A 25,409-nucleotide genomic window follows, 5' to 3' on the forward strand; every position below is an offset into this window, starting at 1 on the left:
AAACACAAACAATTTTAGCTTTGTAAACATTTTTTTAAATGAAAATTTTCAAACAAGGAAACATTTTCAGAATTTCTGATTTTTTTTGGAAAACAAGAACATTTTCTGAAATTCCCGAACATGTTTTTATTTGAGAAAAAAATTGAAACATGATTTATTTTAATTTGTGAACAAATTTGAAAACAGGAACAGTTTTTTAAAATTCCCAAACGTTTTTGAATTTGTGAACAAAATTTTGAAACATGAAACTTTTCTGAATTTTTGAACAAATTTTTAAAACGGGAACATTTTTTGAATTTTGAGAACAATTTTAGAAGATGGATTTTTTAAATCCTGAACAGTTTCTAATTCGTGAACAAAATTTTATAACACAGACATTTTTGAGTTTATGAACAAATTTTGAAACCTGAATATTGTTTTAATTTTGAACAAATTTTTGAAAACTGAGACATGTTTTATAAACCGAACATTTATTAGTTTGTGAAGAAAATTTTAAAAGGCGAACACTTTTTGAAATTTGGAACATTATTTGAAAATAAGCAAGAAAATTTGAAATTGTAAAATTTTATGAATTTTTTGAAGAAATAACTAAAAACAGGAACATTCTCAAATTTGTGAAACATTAGTTGAAAAGGGAAAAAAAGAAAGAAGAAAGAAAAGGCGAACACTTTTTGAAATTGAACATTATTTGAAAATAAGCAAAAAAAAATTAAAATTGTAAAATTTATGAAATTTTTGAACAAATAACTAAAAATAGGACATTCTCAAATTTCTGAAACATTAGTTGAAAAAGGAAAAAAGAAAAGATAAAAGATAAAAAAATAAAAAGGAAAATAAAAAATAAACACGAAAAAGAAATATAAAAGGAAAAACCGGTTCAAGAACCTTCTAGAAGGTTCCCAAAACCGGAAAAAACCCCGGCTTGGAAGATCATAGAAGGTTTCCGAAACCTGGTATGGCTGAACGCTAAACAGGCCGGCCTACCCGGAGCGCTCATCGATGGCTTGTGTGAGTAGCACCCCAGCACCGCAGAGAGCCAACTGGGCTTCTGAAGGCCCATGAAGCTAGTGTAACGCTAAGCGCAGGAATTTTTACATACGCTGAACGATTTTTACGTAATTATTAGTACCACCTTGTTTATATTACGATTTTGTCCATACAAATTGTAAAAGCGTATTATAACATGAAAAGGAAGCGTATTGTGACGGTGAACCCGACAAAGTTGATCCGTGCTTTATTATTAGGGAGAGATATATCTGATGCCATTAATTTGGTATCATAATTCTTAGTTTCTCCTACAAATTTGGTTAAAACTTGCATCTTTTCATTTTTAGGCTTTCTTTTCGGTTTTCGAAAATGGAGGGAAGAGGTCGTTCATTTGCATTGGACAAGAGAAGAGAAAAGAAGATACCAGACTATGGGCGGCCGTGTTCATTTGGATTGTGCCTGCCACGCTAATGCTACTGCTGAAACACGTGCTGGAACATCGATTCTTGAGTCTGTGATGAGACGTCATCACTGACCTTGGAGAGCCGGTTTCGGACGTAGACTCCAGAGCACTCACTCGACCATACTGCCCTTTGGTCAAATGACCACAGATGATATTCTTGGTGGTCGAGTCCCGTTGCGCGAACCTCTGCACGTCAGCAGCGGTGACACCTTCACCGACCTTGGGTCCAGTCCCGACGAGCCCGCTCCCTCCCGCTAGGGTTCCCGCCGCCGGCGGCGGCGCCCTTGCCTCCTCCCGCCGCCGCCGGCCGTCGGCGCGCGCGCCCCTCCCCTCCGGTTCCTGCCCCTACGTCGCCTCCCCGGGAGGTGGCCGGGGCGGCGCGCCCCTCCCCTCCCTCTCGGCCCCCTCCTCCGGTAGCTCTCCCCCGCCGCCGCCGGCGGGTGCCCCCGGCGCTGGCCCGGGTGGTGCCAGCGGCGGCGGGCCCTTCCTTCCCCGCGCGCTCGTCTCCTTCCCGGGGCAGGTGACGGCGGCGGTGTTGCTCGGCTGGGCGGCGGCCCGGCGACGGTCGCCGGCGGTGGGCGCGGTGGCGGTGCTGCCCTTGGCGGCAGGGCGGCGTGGTGACGTGCGGTGGCCGGCGGCGCGCCCCCGGCCCAGATCTGGGCCCTCCCGGCCCCATCTGGGTCCTAGCGGGCCGGCCTCCCGGCGTGGCCTCGTTGTCTGCAGCTCGGTGTGGAGGAGGAGCGGCTCGGATGTGGGGCGGCGGCGCCGACAACGTGCCGGCAGCAGCGCAAGGGCGGGAGCTTTACGGGTCCACGAGGGCTCGGCCGGGCCTGTGGGCCTACGGGCCTGGTGTGCTCCTACTCTTTCGTCCGGACGGCTACCGTCGCTGACGGTGGAGGTGGGGCCCTCCCGCGTGCCGACGGTGCTGATGCCCTAGTCCCGGCTCTGTTTCTTCGCCGTGTTGTCCTCACTTCGCGGTGCCGTGGTGAGACGGCGTGGGGGCCTCTTGACCGTGTTGGCGAAGTGAAAGGATTGATATAGTTGACTAGAGGGGGGTGAATAGGCAACTAACAATTTTTAGCTTTTCTCTACCAAATTAAACTTTGCATCAAAATAGGTTGTCTAGATATGCAACTAAGTAAGCAACCTATATGATGCAATGACAACAAGCATGCAAGCAAATAAGAGTTATAACACGATTAAACTTGCGAAAGTAAAGGGACGAGATAACCAAGAGTGGAGCCGGTGAAGACGAGGATGTGTTACCGAAGTTCCTTCCTTTTGAAGGGAAGTACGTCTCCGTTGGAGCGGTGTGGAGGCACAATGCTCCCCAAGAAGCCACTAGGGCCACCGTATTCTTCTCACGCCCTCACACAATGCGAGATGCCGTGATTCCACTATTGGTGCCCTTGAAGGCGGCGACCGGACCTTTACAAACGAGGTTGGGGCAATCTCCACAACTTAATTGGAGGCTCCCAACGACACCAGAAAGCTTCACCACAAGGGACTATGGCTCCGCGGTGACCTCAACCGTCTAGGGTGCTCAAACACCCAAGAGTAACAAGATCCGCTAGGGATAAGTGGGGGGAATCAAATTTCTCTTGGTGGAAGTGTAGATCGGGGCCTTCTCAACCAATCCCGAGCAAATCAACAAGTTTGATTGGCTAGGGAGAGAGATCGGGCGAAAATGGAGCTTGAAGCAACAATGGAGCTTTTGGGGGAAGAGGTAGGTCAACTTTGGGGAAGAAGACCTCCTTATATAGTGGGGGGAACAATCCAACCGTTACCCCCCACACCAGCCCCGCAGAGAGCGGTACTACCGCAGGAGGCAGCGGTACTACCGCTGATCACAGCGGTACTACCGCTCCCCCGGGCGGTACTACCGCTGGGCCCAGAGCGGTACTACCGCGGTGGTCAGGGCGGTACTGCCGCATATGAGCGGTACTACGGCCCCCACTGCCGCGACAAGTACCGTAAATCCCGACACGAAAAAAGACCCCTCGAATCGAGGCGGTACTAGCACGAGACCGCAGCGGTACTACGGCCAGGGGCTACCAGCGGTACTACCGCTTGTAGCACCCAAGCGGTACTACCGCTCCGGCCCGCGGTACTACCGTTGGGACCAGAGAGGGCACACTGAGAAGGGGAACGAGCCCATCATAGAAGCGGAAAGGCTCGGAGGGGGGGGCAAAGGAAGTGTACGTGATGATTCCGCCCTAGCCTTTCCAAAGCGGACCCCCTCTTGATAGTACGGTGATCCCTATGAAACTAGTCCACCAAACTAATTCGAAAGGACTACACCGTCTTCGCTTCAAGCTCCGAGGGGAGGGAATCGTCTCGTGCCAAAAGGATGAATCTCTGAAAACGCTCAATGCACACGATTAGTCCGCAAAAGCAATGTCATCAATCACCAAAACATCTTAGGGATAAATATGCCCTTACAATCTCCCCCTTTTTGGTGGATTGATGACAATACGGGATTTGCACAAAACGGGAAAAGTCAAATGACATAAGCAAACCCCAAATCTCTAAAATATAGACGGGCTCCCCCTAGATGTGTGCCATCAAGATAAGGGCTTTGGACTGCACGACACACATACTAGGATCAACACTCCCCCTGTATTTTAGAGACCAACAACCTAAGCGAGATACAAGAGAGCAGGATATATAACATAATAAGCATGCAACTCATGAGATACCAAATGACTAGAGACATAGATAAAGATATGATAAGGATAAGGTAGCATATGTCTCACACCATATGACTGGAACTAAGGTCTCACTGGACACAAAACCAAACAAAGCACAAGGTAGCAAACACAACGAAAGCACAAAAGACAAAGACACACTCGCAACACAACGACGCAAATCCCTAAACTCTCTCCCCTTTGGCATCGAGACACCAAAGGGGCAAAGAGCTAACCTACGGCTCCAGGTGGGAGCATGCTGAGGATCTCGAACATCAGGACTCTGCGTGATCATCTGCACCGCCGTCCTCGGCCGGAAACTGCTCGGCATCTGAATCGGTCCACGGACAGTGCTGCTGGATCCACTCCTCCTCCTCAGTGATCTGACCCTCAGAGCCGCTGGTGACTGTCGCACCCAACTGACGCATAAGCTCCTTGTGACGCCCCCTTGCCTTCTTCTCAGCCACATGAGTCATGTATTGACCGTGAGACTCCATGGAGAACTGCTTCTTCATCTTGTGTTTGAGCTTCTTTGCCCAAGAGGGCTCTGCCGCAGAAGGCTTTGTCCCAGAAGGCACATAATCCTCATCGGCATCAGTCTCGCCCTCGGTCTCCATGGCAGCAGCAGAAGATGGAACTCCAGATCTAGGAATGCCCCAATTATCCTTCTTCCTCAGACGCTTGATCTCATGAGAAACCAACTCTCCAGTTTCCAGCTGCTCCTCAAGATAGGTACGTCTCCAGACCTTCTCAATGAGCAACATAATGAACGGACCATAAATCGGGCACTTGCGCTCAGAAATAGCAGAAAGAAGTTCAGACCACATAACATGAGAGACCAGGGACTCGCCAGTGTTTGCTTCCTTCTCATGCTGGCAGAAGAGAAGCATGTCCACGAGATAAGAGTGTACCATGTCCAGATTCCCGATACGAGGGAAGAGAGTCTCGCGGAAGATACGGTGAAGGATGTCCAGATAGGCAGACAACTCATAGGTTTCCTTCCTGGTCTCAGGGTTGACCTTCCGAGTACAGTAGGGCCAGCGGGCTTGCTTGTGAGTGGAGGTGACATTGTGGTGAGGACTAAATCCGACTGGAGTCTCGAGCCCTTGATCTCCCACCTCAAGCAACCCCATGAAGGCCTTCCACTTGACAGCTAGCAACTTCCCATTAGTCATCCAAGTCAGAGTCCTATCTTCATCAGTTCCTAGGTGGACAGTGGCAAAGAACTGAGCCAGCAAATCTGCATCAAAGTCCTTGTTGAATGGGGTGGTATTGCCCTTCGTAACACCGTCACCCTTCGCATTGTTCTTCTTCTCCTTGGAAGCACCCTCTCCCTCCTTCACAAAAGTTTGCTTGAGAGGAGGAGGCCGTTTGGTCTTGTCATTCTTCTTCTTGTTCTTGGGCTTGGGTGCGAACCCAATCCCCTCCTTGGCCACAACTTCCTTTTGGTTTCTCAAAAGGTCGTTGAGGTTCTTCTCACCTTGTATGCATGACACGAGGCCTTTCTCAAGTTGCTCCTTCAACTTAGCATTCTCCTCAACAAGATGCACATGCTCACAACAAGGGTTAGTAGCATTTGCATTATCAATTAACACCATATGAGGAAAGGTGGCTTTCTCCTTAGTTAGCTTTACTTGGAGTTGATCATGAGACTCCTTGAGGCTAGCATGAACGCCCTTCAAGACTTTGTGAGCCTTGTCGAGAATGTCAAACTCCTCTTTAAGTCTAGCAAGATCAACCCCAAGTTTTTCCTTCTCGGAGTTTAGCACACGAGACACAACAAGAGCATGATCAAGATCTTTCTTTAACTTAGCATGATCATCGTTGTATGACTCCTCAAGAGCCAAACGAAGACCACGCTCTTCGTCAAGAGCATTGGAAAGATCTGAAATCTCATCGGCATAGTCACGACTATGCCCCTCCATCTTAGAGATGGTTTCTTCGTGAGCCTCGATCATGTCATTGGCTTCACCAAGTTGTTCCAAGAGAGCAACGAAGTGCTTCTTGGATTTACCCTTGAGTTTACCCATAAAGGTCTCAAACTCATTTTCCTCCACATTTGTCCCCTCATGTTCATCAATGCTATCCGTCGAAGAAGGATGATTAATGATGGTAGTTTTGATGTTGGAGGTTACCTTATTGGTGGCTTTAGCCATGAGGCACTTGGCGGTGATGTTCTCATTGGGTGAGTCGAAGAGAGACACCCGTGGAGTCTTCGCAATGGCAACGGAGGCCATGGCAACCGACTCACCATCTTCATCATCGTCATCATCCTCATTGTACTCTTCTTGTACCACCAATGCCTTGGGAGGAGTCTTCTTGGCGACGTTGCTCTTGTTGGGGAACGACTTGGCCTTGTCCTTTCTAATGAGCTTGCCACCATTATCTTCCCTCTTCTCGTAAGGGCACTCCGCAACAAAGTGGCTCACATTGCCACAATTGAAGCAAGTCCTCACTCGTTGCTTGCCCTTTGCGCCACTTGAATTGCTCTTGTTGAAGTTTGGCCTTGTGTTCTTCTTGCTCCAAAATTGCCTTGAAGCAAGAGCCATGTGTTCATGATAGGCATACTTTGTATCTTCGAGGTTGCCCTCCTCTTCTTCCTCTTCATCCTCTTCCTCCATACTAACCTTGGCCTTTAGAGCAAGGTTGGGCTTCTTTACTCTTTGAGAGCGAAGAACCGCATTGTCGGCGGTCTTGTCCAAGATGCTCATAGCAACAAACTCATCCAACACTTCACTTGATGACAAGGTGTGGAAGTCCGGCCTTTGACGAATTACGGAGGACATGGCTTTGTGGTAGGGCATCATTGCCTTGAGGAATTTGCGCTTGATCCAATTTTCATCCGTGTCCTTACTTCCATGATCTCGGAGAGAGACCGCGAGTTTGGTTACTCTCCGAAAAAGCTCACGAGGTTCTTCATCTTCTTTCATTGCAAACTCGTCGGCTTCATCTTGCACCACTTCATAGTTGGAGCGTTGAATGCTTGCGCTTCCCCGATAGAGGGAGACAACTTGGAGCCAAGCATCTTTGGCCACGGTGTAAGGCCGGAGATGAGGAAGATCTTCGGGTGGAATTGCTTCTTGGATGATGAAGAGAGCATTCTCATTGAATTGATGATCCACAACTTCTCTAGGAGTGAAGTTACTTCGGTCATGCGGATAAAAACCTTCTTCAATGATTCTCCAAAGGTTAGTGTTCACATGATTTAAATGACGTTTAAAACGATAGACCCAAGAATCAAAATCTACATTCTTGTCAATCTTAGGGGCCGGGCCGGCATGATTCAAATGAGTGGAAGGGAGCGGTCCACCATAGACAGGTGGAGGTTCCACATGGGCAAAGATGCCGGTCCCATTTTTACCACTAGAATAGGGAGCTTTCTCGCTAGTAGCTTCCCCCTTGTCGGAGGTAGCATTCGTCACCTTGTTAGCGGGATCACCCACTTTCAACGGTGCGGTGGTAAGTTTAAGCCCTTCTAAGAATTTATTAAACATGCTTTCGACCTCGGTCGTCATGGAGGTTTTCAATGTGTCCAACGCCACATTGGATTCCTCACGAGAGACCGCGGTTCCCCCATCTCCCGTAGACGAGACCGGATTCACACCGGAGTGCTCCTCCACACCGTCTACGACGTCAACCATACTCTTTGAACGGTAAAGTACTTAATAAAGAAACCTTGCTCTGATACCAATTGAAAGGATCGATATAGTTGACTAGAGGGGGGGGGTGAATAGGCAACTAACAATTTTTAGCTTTTCTCTACCAAATTAAACTTTGCATCAAAATAGGTTGTCTAGATATGCAACTAAGTGAGCAACCTATATGATGCAATGACAACAAGCATGCAAGCAAATAAGAGATATAACACGATTAAACTTGCGAAAGTAAAGGGACGAGATAACCAAGAGTGGAGCCGGTGAAGACGAGGATGTGTTACCGAAGTTCCTTCCTTTTGAAGGAAAGTACGTCTCCGTTGGAGCGGTGTGGAGGCACAATGCTCCCCAAGAAGCCACTAGGGCCACCGTATTCTCCTCACGCCCTCACACAATGCGAGATGACGTGATTCCACTATTGGTGCCCTTGAAGGCGGCGACCGGACCTTTACAAACGAGGTTGGGGCAATCTCCACAACTTCATTGGAGGCTCCCAACGACACCAGAAAGCTTCACCACAACGGACTATGGCTCCGCGGTGACCTCAACCGTCTAGGGTGCTCAAACACCCAAGAGTAACAAGATCCGCTAGGGATAAGTGGGGGAATCAAATTTCTCTTGGTGGAAGTGTAGATCGGGGCCTTCTCAACCAATCCCGAGCAAATCAACAAGTTTGATTGGCTAGGGAGAGAGATCGGGCGAAAATGGAGCTTGGAGCAACAATGGAGCTTTTGGGGGAAGAGGTAGGTCAACTTTGGGGAAGAAGACCTCCTTATATAGTGGGGGGAACAATCCAACCGTTACCCCCCACACCAGCCCCGCAGAGAGCGGTACTACCGCAGGAGGCAGCGGTACTACCGCTGATCACAGCGGTACTACCGCTCCCCCGGGCGGTACTACCGCTGGGCCCAGAGCGGTATTACCGCGGTGGTCAGGGCGGTACTGCCGCATACGAGCGGTACTACGGCCCCCACTCCCGCGGCAAGTACCGTAAATCCCGACACGAAAAAAGACCCCTCGAATCGAGGCGGTACTAGCACGAGACCGCAACGGTACTACGGTTGGGGGCTACCAGCGGTACTACCGCTCTAGAGCGGTACTACCGCTTGTAGCACCCAAGCGGTACTACCGCTCCGGCCCGCGGTACTACCGCTAGGACCAGAGAGGGCACACTGAGAAGGGGAACGAGCCCATCATAGAAGCGGAAAGGCTCGGAGGGGGGGCAAAGGAAGTGTACGTGATGATTCCGCCCTAGCCTTTCCAAAGCGGACCCCCTCTTGATAGTACGGTGATCCCTATGAAACTAGTCCACCAAACTAATTCGAAAGGACTACACCGTCTTCGCTTCAAGCTCCGAGGGGAGGGAATCGTCTCGTGCCAAAAGGATGAATCTCTGAAACGCTCAATGCACACGATTAGTCCGCAAAAGCATTGTCATCAATCACCAAAACATCTTAGGGATAAATATGCCCTTACATGAAGGGTGGTGGTTGGTTTGGTGGCAGGCTCCGGAGCGTCCGAGGTGCGGGTTGGGATCGGGGGAAACCCCTGTCGGCATGGCTGACACCGGCGCGGTGGCGCCTATGGGTGCCACCTGACCTTCCGGGAGGGCATCGGGGGCTACCCTTCCTCTCGCCTCGTCGTGTACCGGGGAAAACCCTTGGCAGCAGCGTCGTCATCGTCGCAATCCTTCTTGGAGGTGTTGATAGGTGCCGACGCTTCGGAGTCTTGGAGCCTAGTGGAAGTTCCCGGTGGGTGCAGTGGTCGCGAGGCTTCTTCGTTTTTGTTGATCCGCCGTTGTCGGCATTTGTTTCTTTTGCTCTTTCTCTGTCGTTTATTTTGGGCGTGCTTGTGCTGCTTCCGCCCCAGCACCTATTCCTGTATGGTTCGGTTGGTTGCTTTGTATACAAAGCGGGGGGAAACCCTTTTTCGGCAACTCCAGTCCCGACGATATACCAGATGTCGTTGTCAATGGCAAGATGCATGCGCATCTTAATCTTCCGGTAGGGATAGTGCCATCAAAGATGGGGCACGCAATGAAGACATTGATTATCCCCGCAGTCGACATAGGTAAAACTCCAGGTTGTTAAACCGAATTACACAGAACAAGGGAGCACCTTGCACTGCTACCAATTAAAAGTGCTAGTTCTCGACTAGGGGGGGGGGTTGAATAGGCGATTTTTATGAAAGGCTTCGAAAAGAAGCAGTGTCTTCGAAGATAGCAGAAGCAATACAAGATCTAACAACAACAGTGACTAAGATGAGTAGGTATATCAGGTATAGACAACATACATGGATGCATGCATTGAAGATAAACACAAGAAGCATGAAGACAAATGAGCAAACAGATGAATGGCTTCAGGGAATATCTTCAAACACAAACAAGCAAGTAAAGGATTCACAATATGATGATGTAAGTAAAAGAGAGAAAATGGAATCAGTAGCTCGGGGAAGACAATGATTTGTTTGACCAGTTCCAACTGCTGCGATAGTTGTACGTCTGATTAGGGAGTCTGAGATTGAACTCAGAAGACCTTGTCTTCACCTTATTCCCCTTGAGCTAAGGTCACCTAGACCTCGCCCAATAACTCTGGTAAGTCTTCAAGGTAGACTTCCAAACCTTCACAGACCTCGTTCATCGGCAATCCACAATGGCTGTTGGATGCTCAGAAGGCGACACCTAACCGACCGGAAGGAAGCTCATAGTCTTCAAGTGTAATATGTCTACAGTTCACTCAGAATAGAATGTCTTCAGTTATGCTCATTCATTTTGGGCTCTGGCTGTTTTGGGTTTGTCCTCGCAAGTATTCTCTCTCAAAGGCTTCAGAGGTGGGTTGCTCTCAAACGATAGAAGTCGTGCAATTAACTCAAAGCAGACACCAATTAATGATGGAGGGGTGGCTATTTATAGACACGGGGCAACCCAACATGATTTGTCGGAAATGACCTTGGGTCATGGTGGAACTGACACGTGTCCAACGGTCGGATCCAAACCTACGCGACAACTTTACTTGGGCTCCAAGTAAAGCTGACTCAACCAACTCTGGAAGAGATTTTCTCTCATTTGTCTTCGCTCGAAGATATGGGATTTTAGGTTGAGCATCACGTCGGATTCTGATTTTGTTTACCTCGACCCCACTTGACAGTTTGGTGGTTCCTATGACTCAATAAATAAGAAAATGAAACTACCAGAAGACTATGTCTTCGTGCTTCATTGTCTTCAAAGAATGTCTTCACGAGCCATTATCTTCAACATGAATGTCTTCGTGAATCACCTTTGTCTTCAATGTCTTCATACATTTTTAGGGGTCATCTACGATGGGTAAACAGAATCAATGTGGACTCCTTCTTGTGTTCTCCTGTGAATCTCACAAACACATTAGTCTCATAACCAAGTTTGTCTTCAATACTCCAAAACCAACAAGGGGTGGCACTAGATGCACTTACAGCTGTCAAGGACACCAGACACAGAATAATGGAGCCTCCCTTGCCCTCCATCGCGCACACAACAAGGGTGGTGCACAACCCAGCCATGGCGCGGGGCGAGCATCCCGACCATGTCACGCGGCGAATCAGCGCCCTCCGGTAGCGCGCCGGTAACTGTTGGACCTGGAGTGGTGCTCGACCTGAAGACGCCTCCCAGCACGCGCGGCCGCGCCTTTGGCACTGATACCCGTGAAGCCCTTGGCACTGCGGCGCGACCATGGACGGCTAGCCCCAACGGCGCGGTGGGGCCCGATTCACCACCTTGTCGGCCATTCAGCAGCCTGTAGCCGGCCGCCACATCGTTCTTCCTCAGCTCTGCCGTTCACGCACAGCGGCCAGGTGTGGCACTCCTCCCCGGGCCATCGTCAAGAGCAGCACACTCCTCCCCGCGCGACCAGGTGCAGCGCAAGAAGGACGACCCCGACGTCCACGGCGGAGCGCACGCTGGTGGTGCTTTCGCAGGGAGGCTGTGCACGACGGTTGGCGATGCCGCGACACGCTGGAACTGCTGCGCACGGCGGTGCGTAGGGAGCCCCTGGTCGCGCCAGTGCTGGCGCACACGTTGTGCAGGGCATGTCCAGCCGCCCGACGAGCCGCTGGCTTCGCGTCCGCGGGGCCTCCCTTGGTCACCACACTTTGTCCCGTGCTCCGGCCGCGTCAAGCTCATCGCCATGCCTGCAAGATAGAGCTCCCGACGGCCGCCCAGAAACAGCCCCATAGAAATAGAGATGTGAAGAAGATGATCCTTTACTCATTGACAAGTGGGGCCCGTGTCTTATTTGCCACATCATCAGGTCAAACTTTTTGGTCTTCGCCACGTCAGCCCGACAAGTGGGGCCTACCGTCGGGTTCGCTTGTTTTCTTGAGCAAACTCGACAATTAGTGCTCCGCGTTACTGGTTAGGCGCAGAGTCAGGGATTTTTTGTGCCCTGGCACAAATGTGGTATCAAATTGTTACTCCAGCCCTAACTGTGATGGTTTTGGGTAAATAACTCACATGATCACATGTGGGGCGCAACCCTTAATATTTCAATACGGACCACATATATAAGGGATCCAAAATCCATGCAGAACCAATCACGCTCCATGTAGACAAGTGACGAGAGTATTCAATAATGCACATGTAACCAAACAACCGAATTTTACATATAACATCAAGATCTTGTGGGAGAAAAAGATGAACGAGGAAAGGCCTTATCTGCAAATGTGGAGAGGAGTGCGGGTAAATTGTCATAATTTCCTTCCTATCCGTTAGATATAGATCGGACGGCCTATATTGCAGGATGACAGGCACACCATCATCACCAGCTTTTTATAAGAGTAGATAGACAAAGCACATCGATAGAGCCAAACATCATGCTTACATTTTTGCTATCATGCGAGGCACAACAATGCAGGCAACTAAATGAGCTACACAACTTAACTCACACCTCGTATCATTCCATTCTATATAGGCTTTACCGAACTAGATTTCAGAAAACACAAAAAAATGCGAGCAACCAACCACGCTCCGTGAGAAGAAATAAATAGACCAGACTATCGGCTATCGTGTTCATTTTAGCTCATTTGCATTGTGGATGCTGTGCTAGTACTACGGAGACACACGTGTTGGAATGTCAGCCGTGCAAAGGAGGATAGGGGAAAGAAAGAAGCCGAAGATGGGGGTGGGGCCAGCTGACTCACGTTGCTTTATTTCGGCAAATCCATATTCATTTTGCTGTGAGCAGGAGCTGAAGACGCAACGCACAGCAAAAATCTCGCGACGACGAAACGTCGCCCTCCTCTCCCCCGATCCGCACGCCGGCACCGTTTTCTTTCCTTCTCTATCCACTGGCAACTTCGGCAACCGATTCATGCCCAACACGCAATAATTTGCTCCGAACCTCCTCCCACCATTGCCATGCCCACCCGCCCGCACACTTTCCCATTTCAGTCGCGGCTCTGTGGCAGGGCCGGGCTTCAAATGCCGGTCTCCGCTCGCTTCCTTACTCGCCCGAGCGAGCAATAATTCCTCCTGCTCGGCACCGGTTCCTGAAATTTCGCCCCGCTTCCAGAATTATCTCGGCCCGGCGCCGCGTCAAGGCTGGATTTTTAGAGTCAAACATTGGAACCTTCGCAGACACGGACTGGGGTTTCTTTGAGCAAAATCGCTTGCCTGCTACCCACCCGCTGAGCTGGAGATTGGATTCGCGGGGGCGTTCCGGTGGGGGCACGAGCATGACGATCGATTTGTCCACCATGCCCGGGAGCTCCTCCTCCCGTCTCCTGGACGCCGCCGCGGGGAGGAAGGACATGAACTTCTTCAGAAACCGCTACGTGCTTGGGCTCACCGGCGTCGCCGGAATCGGCGGCTTCCTCTTTGGATACGACACAGGTACGGATGCTTCCGCCGTTTTCTTTTGCGACCTTTACTTGACAATTTCTATGCTGTATGGGGCGGTTGCTGCGTGCTTGATGTGGGCAAGAACTTTAAGCCTCTAAGAACTATTCCCCTTTGTAGGAGGTGCCAGTTTGTGGCATGGAATCTGGTGAATTTCATGGTTTGTTTGTTAGAACCTTATCGATGATTGGAATTTATAGCTTCGCAGTGAAATGGACTCTATGGATATTGTAGACATTTCATTTCCGATAAAGGACAAATATATGCACCATGAAAATATAGGAAAAAAAATTGTGCAATGGAGCGAATGTTTGTGTGATGCTTTTTACTCCCTCGGTTCCTAAATATAAGTCTTTCTAGATATTTCAATATGGACTACATACTGATGTATATAGATATATTTTAGAGTGTAGATTCACTCATTTTGCTCCGTATGTAGTCCATATTGGAATCTCAAAAAGACTTGTATTTAGAAAGGGAGGGAGTACTTTCCACGAGTCTCTCAGTAAACACTCTCGGAAACCTTGGAACTAGTGAAACTGCGCTGAAATAAGTCAAATAACAGTATAATTTTCATGCATAACTACTGTCAGGTGTCATATCTGGAGCCCTTCTGTATATTCGGGACGAATTTCCAGCTGTCAAAGACAATCTATTCTTGCAGGTTCAATCTGATCAACCGATTACTGGTCATTGATATCTGGTGTTCCTCCCATAGCTACTGAGTTTGTTTCTTCTCCAGGAGACAATTGTTAGCATGGCATTACTTGGCGCCATTCTTGGAGCAGCTGGGGGTGGCTGGATAAATGATGCCTACGGTCGTAAGAAGTCCACTCTTCTTGCTGACCTGATGTTCGCACTTGGTTCACTGGTTATGTGCGCTGCTGGCGGTCCTTATGTTCTGATTCTTGGAAGGCTCTTTGTTGGATTGGGTGTGGGAATAGCATCAGTCACTGCCCCCGTTTACATCGCTGAAGCTGCTCCTTCAGAAATCAGGGGAGGTTTGGTGTCAACTAATGTCCTCATGATTACTGGCGGCCAATTCTTCTCCTACTTGGTCAATCTTGGCTTTACTGAGGTAGTATTCAGCCTCCACTTTGAGCTTCCTCCCTTATTTTTCATTTTTTTACTTGAAATGGCTTTCAGCATCAGTCCCTTGACTTCATTTCATGTACAAACAACTGGAAATTGAGCCATTTCAATCTCGTGATACTGCTGTCTGCAGTTCTTGTTGCATTTTATCTTTAAACTCAGCAAGAAAGCAACTTTTGTTTTGTTTCAGTTGCTTTGCAAGCTCTAGCTATCTTGGTCCACTTTTTCTAAGTAAACTATCTTGCACAGCTCAATTATTATTAGTGCAAATGACTTTTCATGGTATCAACGAGATAATTAGCTGACCTACACTGATACTCATGTGTGTTTCCTGCACAAGAACTATGGGCAAAGTGCAGTCTATAATGTTCCTGCCCAAGATGAACTCCTGAAAGTTTTTCAGCATGGTGACAAGTTAATCCTAATGTTCACCCTTTTATGCATATATCTTTATGGCGTTAACATTCTTGTTGGTGCTAGTTGATTTCATAACACTCTTTCCTATCAATGAACGAGAGTCGGCCTTCCCCCATCAGCAGCAATGGACTTGTCACCTACAAGGTGCTGTTTGGTGCGTAGCAACTTTGATGTTGGTGAAATGCTCCATCTTTCTTCTTTGGAAGTTAATCACACTAGCTGCATCATTGCTATATATTTCTGTCGAATGCACATTTTACCATTGCCTGGCACCTGGATGATAAAAATAGATGAGACATCTGGCTAGCATAGCATCTATAGTTCTGTTTGTTGTTAGGGAGCAGAGTAGAACATTCATAGTCTCATACCGATGATTGTGGGTGTTACAGATCGGTCTGGGTTGAAACTGTGAGACCCGTAGGCCATTTTACCATTGCCTGACACATGGATGATAAAAATAGATGAGACATCTGGCTAGCATAGCATCTATTGTTCTGTTTGTTGTTAGGGAGCAGAGTAGAACAGTCATAGTCTCATACCGATGATTGTGGGTGTTACAAATCGGTCTGGGTTGAAACTGTGAGACCCGTAGGCCATTTTACCATTGCCTGGAACATGGATGATAAAAATAGATGAGACATCTGTTCTAGCATAGCATCTTAGTTCTGTTTGTTGTTAGGGAGCAGAGTAGAACATTTAGTCTCATACCGATGATTGTGGGTGTTACAAATCGGTCTGGGTTGAACTGTGAGACCTGCAAGCCATTTTTTTGCACTTGTTTCACTCAGTTTTCGATTAACGAAGGGAATTGAACTAGAATGCAAGCTGCCGGTTTCCACAGGTTCATATGGAACCGTTTTTGGACACTCTTAAATAGGATGGTAACTGTTATTCAATAATTATTGTTAAGCACCCGAATTAGGCAAAAAATAATTTTTTTCTTGCAAAACAAGATAGAAAACAATATAATTATTGATAAGCCTTGACACATGAATAAACGGAGGAATGGTCAGATGGCGCCATCCTTGTTAAAACTAATAGGGTTTGGTGGAGTTATTTTTAAGCTGTTTTTGTATCAGTATTTTGTTGCAATATATTCACGCTAATTGTCATAGGTTCCTGGAACATGGCGGTGGATGCTCGGAGTTGCTGCCGTGCCAGCAATCATACAGTTTGTGCTGATGCTTTTTCTGCCAGAATCTCCCCGCTGGCTTTACCGGAAGGTTATTGGCGTTTGTTTCAGTTGTCTTATTCCTTTGATCCGTTTTTGTGTTCTTATCTTGATTTTTCTGTACAGGATGAGAAAGCCAAAGCTATTGCTGTGCTGGAGCAGATATATGACTCTGGTCGTCTGGAGGAAGAGGTCGAGCTGCTTGCGTCGGCTTCCATGCATGAATTCCAGTCTAACTGTACTGGGAGCTATTTGGACATATTCAGGTTGAAGGAATTAAGGCTAGCTTTTTTTGCTGGAGCTGGCCTTCAGGTACTTTCAGCCACTGCCTCACTCCTTAGTCATTGTAGTTTGATAATTAAGAATACCGCTAAGTAAGGCGCTTGTACACTGGAAATTCACCTTTCAAGATAATCCATTCTGGCATGTCATTGTCACTAAGCGTAATTAGACATTTTGCTGTTACTAAATCCTTTTGGGGGTGCCACCAGGACTCAACTTTGTGTTTCTTGTCAAGTGTTTATTGTCAGAAATGCAGATAGTCTACCTTGCTATGCTACCTGAGTGCATGATACAGTAGGAACATCAAGTTGACAAATGCATGGCACTTTTTCTAACATGTATACACATTGAACCGTGCAGGCCTTCCAGCAATTTACTGGCATCAACACCGTCATGTACTACAGCCCCACGATCGTCCAGATGGCTGGGTTCACTTCCAACAGGCTGGCCCTGCTGCTTTCCCTCATCGTCGCCGCCATGAACGCCAGCGGAACCATCGTCGGGATCTACCTCATCGACCGTTGTGGCCGCCGCCGCCTGGCCCTCACAAGCCTAGCCGGCGTCGTGCTTTCCCTCGTCATCCTCGCCACGGCCTTCATACTGCAGTCGTCGTCCAGCCTCTGCGGGAGCCTGTTCAGCGGTTCCTGCCAAGGCGTGCTGGGGTGGTTCGCGGTCGGAGGGCTCGCTCTGTACATCGCCTTCTTCTCTCCGGGCATGGGGCCGGTGCCATGGGCCGTGAACTCAGAGATCTACCCCGAGGCCTACCGCGGCATGTGCGGCGGCATGTCGGCCACCGTCAACTGGATCTCCAACCTGATCGTGGCACAGACGTTCCTGTCGATCGTGGGGTGGGTCGGCACCGGCCCCACGTTCCTGATCATCGCCGGGATCGCCGTGATGGCCTTCATCTTCGTGGCCCTGTACGTGCCGGAGACCAAGGGCCTGAGCTTCGAGGAGGTCGATCTGCTGTGGAAGGAGAGGGCCTGGGGAGGCCAGGGCAGCCACGAGAGCCTCCTGGGTTCTGCGCCGTAAGACCAGCCGCCGGCTCTGGTCCTGCACGGCGGCGCGTCGCCGGCGCCCCTTTTAACATGGCTCTGCGGCTGCGCCCCGCCGCGCCTTGGCTGGCTCGCGCCGAACGCTGGCCTCTAGCTAGGAAGGGAGTCTTGGAAAGAACTGGATGGACAATATCATACACGAACTACGAACCTGTATCAATGGCGGTGTGTTCTGTGCCTGGTTATATATGTCGTCGTCGTCGCGTGTTCACGTCGAAGCGACCGTAAATATTGTTTCTGCATTGCCGGCACGAGTGTACCAAGAACCAAAGAGCAAGAGCTCCGCTGGCGGTGATGGGTGGTAGATGGACAAAACTGATGTCTTCAGCAGTTTATGTTTTCGTTTGGGTTCTGTGTTCTAACAGCATAACCAGCCTGGGCGCCCGCAGGCCGTTTTTCGGCGGTAAATAGCACCGCTCTGTGTGGGTGGGTGGGTGGGTGTGTGGGGGGGGGGGGCACTAGTTGGCGAAGGGGAAAGTGTGGCACTTTGTCACACGAGAGGGTGAATCCGGGGCTGGCTTGCCGACAGAGCTGGCCCACACGGCATTTTCCTTCTGCCAGAGCCCCCAATCGCCCCCCAGTGCGTTGGGTTCGGCCTGGGAACGCCAGATTTATTTTCGGCCCAATCAGGCGGAAATCAGGTCGGGGTAAAATGAACCGCCGCCGGAAAAAAATTGGTCTTGGGGGACACTTGGGGGGGGGGGGGGGGCGCTCCGGCGCTAATTTTGGCGTGGGGATGCATTGGTTCCCAGCCGTGGAGGGCAGAGGGGTGGTGTTGGTAGTGACATGGCAACGAAGGGGAAAGTGGCACTCTGTCACGCGAGAGGGCAAATCTGGGGATGGCTCGCCGACAGAGCTGGCCCACACGCCATTTTCCTTCCACCGGAGCCCCCAATCGTCCCCCAGTGCGATGGGTTCGGCCTGGGAACACTAGATTTATTTTTGGCCCAATCAGGCGGAAATCGGGTCGGGGGAAATCGAACCGCCAGCGGAAAAAAGTGGTCCTAGGGGGGGGGCTCCAGCGCTAATTTTGGCATGGGGATGCGCTGGTTCCCGGCCGTGGAGGGCAGAGGGGGTGGTGCCGGCAGCGACAAGGCGGCGAAGGGGAAAGTGGCACTCTGTCATGCGAGAGGGCGAATATGGGGCTGGCTCGCCGACAGAGCTGGCCCACACGCCCTTTTCCTTCTGCTGGAGCCCCCAATCGCCCCCTAGTGCGCTAGGTTCGGTCTGGGAACACCAGATTTATTTTTGGCCCAATCAGGCGGAAATCGGGTTGGGGGAAATCGAACCGCCGGCGAAAAAAGTGGTCCTAGGGGGAGAGGGGCTCCAACGCTAATTTTGGCATGGGGATGCACTGGTTCCCGGTCGTGGAGGGCAGAGGGGGTGGTGCCGGCCGCGACAAGGCGGCAAAGGGGAAAGTAGCACTCTGTCATGCGAGAGGGCAAATATGGGGCTGGCTCGTCGACAGAGCTGGCCCACACGCCCTTTTCCTTCTGCTGGAGCCCCCAATCGCCCCCTAGTGCGCTGGGTTCGGCCTGGGAACACCAGATTTATTTTTGGCCCAATCAGGCGGAAATCGGGTCGGGGGAAATCAAACCGCCGGCGAAAAAAGTGGTCCTAGGGGGAGAGGGGCTCCAACGCTAATTTTGGCATGGGGATGCACTGGTTCCCGGTCGTGGAGGGCAGAGGGGGTGGTGCCGGCCGCGACAAGGCGGCAAAGGGGAAAGTAGCACTCTGTCATGCGAGAGGGCAAATATGGGGCTGGCTCGTCGACAGAGCTGGCCCACACGCCCTTTTCCTTCTGCTGGAGCCCCCAATCGCCCCCTAGTGCGCTGGGTTCGGCCTGGGAACACCAGATTTATTTTTGGCCCAATCAGGCGGAAATCGGGTCGGGGGAAATCAAACCGCCGGCAAAAAAAGTGGTCCTAGGGGGGGAGGGGCTCCAGCGCTAATTTTGGTGTGGGGATGCACTGGTTCCCGGCCATGGAGCGCAGAGGGGTGGTGCCGGCAGCGACATGGCGACGAAGGGGAAAGTGGCACTCTGTCACGCGAGAGGGCGAATCTGGGGCTGGCTCGCCGACAGAGCTGGTCCACACGCTCTTTTCCTTCTGCCGGAGCCCCCAATCACCCCTGGTGCGATGGGTTCAGCCTGGGAACGCCAGATTTATTTTCAGCCCAATCAGGCGAAAATCGGGTCGGGGGAAATCGAACTACCGGCGGAAAAAAGTGGTCCTGGGGGGGCACTTGGGGGGGGGTCCAACGCTAATTTTGGCGTGGGGATGCACTGGTTCCCGGCCGTGGAGGCCAGAGGGGTGGTGCTGGCAGCGACATGGCGACGAAGGGGAAAGTGGCACTCTGTCACGCTAGAGGGCGAATCTTGGGCTGGCTCGCTGACAGAGCTGACCCACACGCCCTTTTCCTTCTGCCGGAGCCCCAATCGCCCCCAGTGCGCTAGGTTCGGCCTGGGAATGCTAGATTTATTTTCGGCCCAATTAGGTGGAAATCGGGTCGGGGAAATCGAACCGCCGGTGGAAAAAAGTGGTCCTGCGGGCACTTTGCCGGGTGGGAGGGGTGGGGGTTCCAACGCTAATTTTGGCATGGGGATGCACTGGTTCCCGGCCGTGGAGGGCAGAGGGGTGGTGCCGGCAGCGTCATGACGATGAAGGGGAAAGTGGCACTCTGTCATGCGAGAGGGCGAATCTGGGGCTGGCTCGCCGACAGAACTGGCCCACACACCCTTTTCCTTCTGCCGGAGCCCCCAATCGGACCCCAGTGCACTGGGTTCGGCCTGGGAACGCCAGATTTATTTTCGGCCCAATCAGGCGGAAATCGGGTCGGGGGAATTCGAATCCCGACGGAAAAAAGTGGTCCTAGGGGGCACTAGGGGGGCAGGTATCCCAAATTGCCAGTTATATCTCTATGTACCTAAGGCATCTCTAGCGGATACCTTATAATTATAGCCCCCTCAGATGGCCCATTATATCTTAAGTCCTTAATTTGAGAAGTAAAAACAAACCTAATCGAACTCTCAAAATTAACTTCTCAAACAAACTAGACCTCACATGGAAGCCTCTCTCCCTCTTCTTTCTTCTTCCTTTCACGCGGCCAACTATGACTTTTCGACCTTAGATGATTTCCATGAGCTAGCTAGTACATATGATAGATGCTATGCAAAAGTAATTTGAAGGAGCCTCACCATGCGCGATGTAAGCGTGCGCCGAAATAGTCGACAAAGTAGTTGAAATTTTTCCTCCACAGGCCATGGCTTGGGCGCTTCGTCGTCTTGAATGGGCTCTTCCGCTCTCCTTTTCCTAGTGGAGCGATGGCATCGTCCGAAACACAAGGATTCATCAGAATCGGCAATGGCAGCCACTCTTCCTGTAGGTTTCTTTGTGTACATTGAACTTTTCCTCTTTGTAGGTTCCCTCCACGCGTGCCACAATTTTGCTCGTGGCGGGGGACGATGGGAGGAGCGCCGGCGGGCTAGGGATGACGAGGGGGAGCGTCGCCGCGGCCGCAGACAGAGGAAAAGACGAAAAAATAAAGAAAAAAAATCTCGGCGGAATTGGGCTGGCGTAGGTTGGCAGGGCGATCGCCGGAGGCAAGGAACACGGCGGGTGGCACCGACAGGCGAACGAGTGAAAGGGCTAACATGGGAAAGGACGGAAATTACCCCGAGAAGTTGCCGCAGAGGAGTAAATATAAGCGATTAAGCGGCCGCCGGCGCGAGGAGTTAAAGCAGATAAGGGATAGGTTTGACTTAACTCAGAACGAAAATTTTAAGGAGTTATTAATATTGAGGGATCAACTAGAGATGCCCTAAGGTTATGACCCTTGTCAAGGCGCCAGGAGGCCATAATGCCCTGCTTGTGGATGTGCATGCAGGTGAAAGAAAGTTAGAACTGTTTCGATGGAGAAATTATTTAAAAAGATTTATGATGGAGGAAGGAATTGCTTTGATTAACTTGTGCAGTCAGCTTACATGGTCTACGCGAACTTACTGTAGAAATATAGTTCAACTTTAATTTAATTTCTGGAATAATTAGGATTTTTTTAAACTTTCATAAAAATGGCTACGCAAACTTACTGTGGAAATATAGTTCAACTTTTATTTAATTTTGGAATAATTAAGATGTTTTTTGTATGTTTTTATAAAAAAAGGCTACCACCTGCAAAGACAGATTATTATTTTGTTAGAATTCATGAATCGTGAGGAGGGCCTCTAAGCATGGAGGCCCTGTGCGGTCAAATTGTTGTTGTTGTTGTGATCGTGCTTGCCGCACAGTGAGGGGTTATCTCCTTTCCCCCGACCCCCACGTCCCTCCTCGAGTCGACACGGGGGGAACCCTCAATTGCCGCCGCCGGCCGACCCTCGTCCCTCCCATCCCCCTCGCCGCCGCCGAGGGCCGCTCCCGGGCAAAGCCCGGGCAGGGCCGGCGGCGGCGGGGCCTCTCCACCGCGCGACTCCCCACCCCATGGCCATGGCGCATGTCTCTGTCTCCAGCGGCGCTTGGTGGCGTGGTGCTGCGATTCGCGGCGGCGGCGGCCTGGCGCGGTGGCTGCGGGGGTGGTTTGAGCCCCGTACGGTGGTGTTGCCTGTGGCAGTGATGGCTGCTGGTTTCGAGTCCGCCCCGATCCTCTTCTTTGGATCTGGATCTGGCCGGCCCGTACTCGGTCGTGGCTGCCGGCAGGCGTGGTGGCGCCGGGCCTCCACGGCTGCCAGGCACGGTGGTGGTGCTGGCGGTTGCGTTGGGAGCTTGGTGTGGTGGTGGCCGACGACAGAGCACAGCGGGCGGCATGGAGTTGCAACGGTCTTGGTGGGGTCTGCGGCGGTGTGGTGTGGTGCGACAGCTTGGTGGCGACGACGCGTGCTGGAGATGGCGGCGCGAACCACCGTCCAGATTGGTGGCGGAGCTGCGATGGCTCGGCTAGGATGGAGTTCCTGGCGAGCAGCGAGCGTCCGGGCCACCTCTGGGCTTGTGTGGTGAGTGATGGTGCTCTCCCGGTGGTGCCGGCGTGGGAGTTGTCCGCGGCTTGGTGTTGGATCGCCGCAAGGCTGTCACTTGGAGCGGATGATAGCCTTCAGTGGCGGTCCTGGCCCTTGCTAGAGGAGTTGGGTGGCTGCGAATCCTTGGCCAGGTTGTAGGTGTTTGGTGGGCGGTGTTTTCCTGCTGTGCGGTCTGTCGGCGGCTCTCGGCTATGCAGCTACGACGGCGAGGCGCTGCGGTGGCGGCGGTGCGAAGCATCTTGGATGGTGCTGCCCAATTCCTTCGAGGTGGTGAAATGTGTGATGCTCGGATGAAAATCTTGCACGGCTCTTGCCGGGCCGGCGGCGATGGCGCCCGTGGGTGTCATTCCCCTCCTTGGAGGCGTTGCCGAGTGTATTCGACATTTCCCTCGCTCGTTTGGAGTTGGTTGTTGTCTCCGGGCGAAAGCCTTGATTCGGTCGGATCGGCATGATGGCGGTGTACATGGCGTCGTTCCTCTGTTGAGAGCATCGTGTTTGGAGACATGGCCTGGTTCCTCGTTGCTCTCCTCCGGTGTTCGCTGTGGCCCAATTTTGATTATCGGCGGCGCTATGCACGACCGTCGTCGGTGTGTCCAAGACGGTGTTTTCCTCGGATCGGATCAAGTCCTGCCATTTACTTGCCACTTCCTCTTCAGCATTCAGGGTGGATGGGTGCGTTGACAAGTGAAGTTCTGTGGGAGCAGTTGGTCTTCGGAGGTGCCGACATGGGTCGAGACGTGGTGTTGTTATCTGTTGGGCAAGCACTTGCGCTTTGTAGTGTTGTATGGTCGTTGGTGGCCTGGGTGTGGTGGTTGTGCTACACTCGTTATTCGCAGCGAGTGATAGTCATTTTGTACTTATAATTCTGCCTCTATAAAGTTATGATACGCCTAGGCGTACCCTCGAAAAAGAATTTGGCACCTGGTCACCGCCTTTTATGCGACGGGATGTTCCCCTAGATTAGCGATGTGGTACTAAAACGTGGTAAGTAAACAGCGACGCGGAGGAAAAGACGCTAGCTGCCGTGGCGTGCTGTGCCCACGCGCGAGCGGCACCGCGCCCTGGCGGGAGCGTGCATGCCATGCACGCGGCCGCGCGTACCGATCGTGTCCAGCACGGCAGCCCAAGGCTCACGATAAGCAGCAGTTGGCACGGGAGCGACGACGACGTAGGTCACCTGGACCTGGAACAACCGATCGGGCTGAAGGATGAAGCAAAGCATGGGCGTGGGCGCCACGCCGTAGGCTAAGCCCTTGTATAATGATAGGTGCCTAGAGAAATGCTTAGTAAATTAAACCGAATTTTTTTTAGTATTGGTGCTTATTTCTATAAGAGGGTGTTTAATTAAGTGTCTACCTTCTATAAATAAGCACCGATGCTTAAAGAAAAATTGATTTATTTTTCTAAGCACCCCCTAAGCGCCTTGGATTGTATAAGGCCTAAGAGCAACTTCAACACAGAGACCCAATTCGTCCGTGCGTGTTCGTTTGAGTCCATGTGGACAAAAAACACAGCCAACGCAGAGACCCATTTTCATTTCGTATCTGTTTTGAGTCCGTTTCAAGTCATATTTGGGTCGGAGACGGACACAACTTGAATGTTTTTTGTGTCCTCCTTGTTCGCCTCTGTCGGCTGCATGCGAGTGGTGACCCACATGTCATCCAAACAAGAGAGGCCCGCCTACCCATCCCACCCCCTCTTTCTCCTCCTTCTGCGCCGGCCGCTTCGGCCTCCGCGGCGAGCGCGTCGCCGACCTCCAACACCACCAGCCACTTCGACTACTCTTCCAGGATGTGAGCTTGGGGGTAGTCATCTGGGACACGACAGGATGCAGACGCGATGGGCGGAGGCGAGCTCGGCACGCGAGCGCGCGGGCAGCTGCCGGGCGGGGGCGGAGGCGTGCTCGTGGGCGCGGGGGCGGAGGCGAGCTCGTCGGCGGGCGCTGCGGGCAGCGGGGACCTCGGCGGGTTCTTCTACGCCGACTCACACGACCTCTGCGAGCGCCAGCCCGATGTGGTCCTCCTCGCCACCTCCATCTTCTCCACCGAGTCCATGCTCTGCTTGCTCCTCGTCCACCGCTTCCGCCGCAACATGCTCTTCGTGCGTCGAGTGGATGGCGACGAGCCAGGCACGCCCATCCGCGCCATGCTCGTCGCAACGTGCCGTGTCGCCCCCCCGGGGTTCGAGCTTGCTCGCGGGCCTCGCCTCGCGCCCACGTCGGGCCAGTGCAGCTGCAGCCGTCGGCCTCACCTCTCGGTGCCCAGCCGCTGCGAGCTCCTCGACAAATTATCAGGGTGGGCATGTTAAAAATGGGCCTGCTACCGTTGGGTGCACCGGCTGACCAAAACGAAAAGGCGGGCAAACACGTCCGCTCGCCTGTCCCAAACGGACAAAACGCAGGCAAAAACAGACACGATTTGGGTCGCTGCGTTGGAGTTGCCCTTAGGGCATGCTCGAAAGGGCGCCCGCGCATGGATCCACGTGAGACACGGGTCTGGGAGAAGGCACACGTGAAAGCGCAGGTTTATTCCGGGGGGGGGGGGGGGTGAATGAGAGATTCTTAGAAGTTCGTCAAATTCTGATGAATTTGATGAAGATCATAGTGAAGAAATAGAAACACAATGGAACTATATCATCACAGTAACAGAAAGCATGCATACAAGACACATACGAGTGAAGAACATGTAATCATACAAGCATACAAGCATGATGAAGATGAACTGAAGAA

General features: G+C 51.4%; 1 protein-coding gene across 2 annotated transcripts; it reads left to right on the forward strand.

Annotated features, from left to right (window-relative positions):
• Nucleotides 1-12,998: 12,998 nt before the first annotated feature.
• Nucleotides 12,999-18,014, forward strand: LOC123053748 (inositol transporter 1). 2 transcript variants are annotated; one of them, XM_044477287.1, is made up of 6 exons: nucleotides 13,000-13,650; nucleotides 14,250-14,320; nucleotides 14,399-14,734; nucleotides 16,281-16,388; nucleotides 16,463-16,648; nucleotides 16,979-18,014. In XM_044477287.1, exons 1-6 carry the CDS (start codon nucleotides 13,494-13,496, stop codon nucleotides 17,648-17,650), a joined length of 1,530 nt encoding a protein of 509 aa, XP_044333222.1. In that variant the 5' UTR covers nucleotides 13,000-13,493; the 3' UTR covers nucleotides 17,651-18,014. The 2 variants fall into 2 exon arrangements, with proteins under 2 accessions (XP_044333224.1, XP_044333222.1); XM_044477289.1 differs by lacking the exon at nucleotides 14,250-14,320 and having other exon boundaries at nucleotides 12,999-13,650.
• The last annotated feature ends 7,395 nt before the right edge of the window (nucleotides 18,015-25,409 follow it).

The sequence above is a fragment of the Triticum aestivum genome, chromosome 2D, assembly GCF_018294505.1.
Source record: "Triticum aestivum cultivar Chinese Spring chromosome 2D, IWGSC CS RefSeq v2.1, whole genome shotgun sequence".
NCBI lineage: Eukaryota > Viridiplantae > Streptophyta > Magnoliopsida > Poales > Poaceae > Triticum > Triticum aestivum.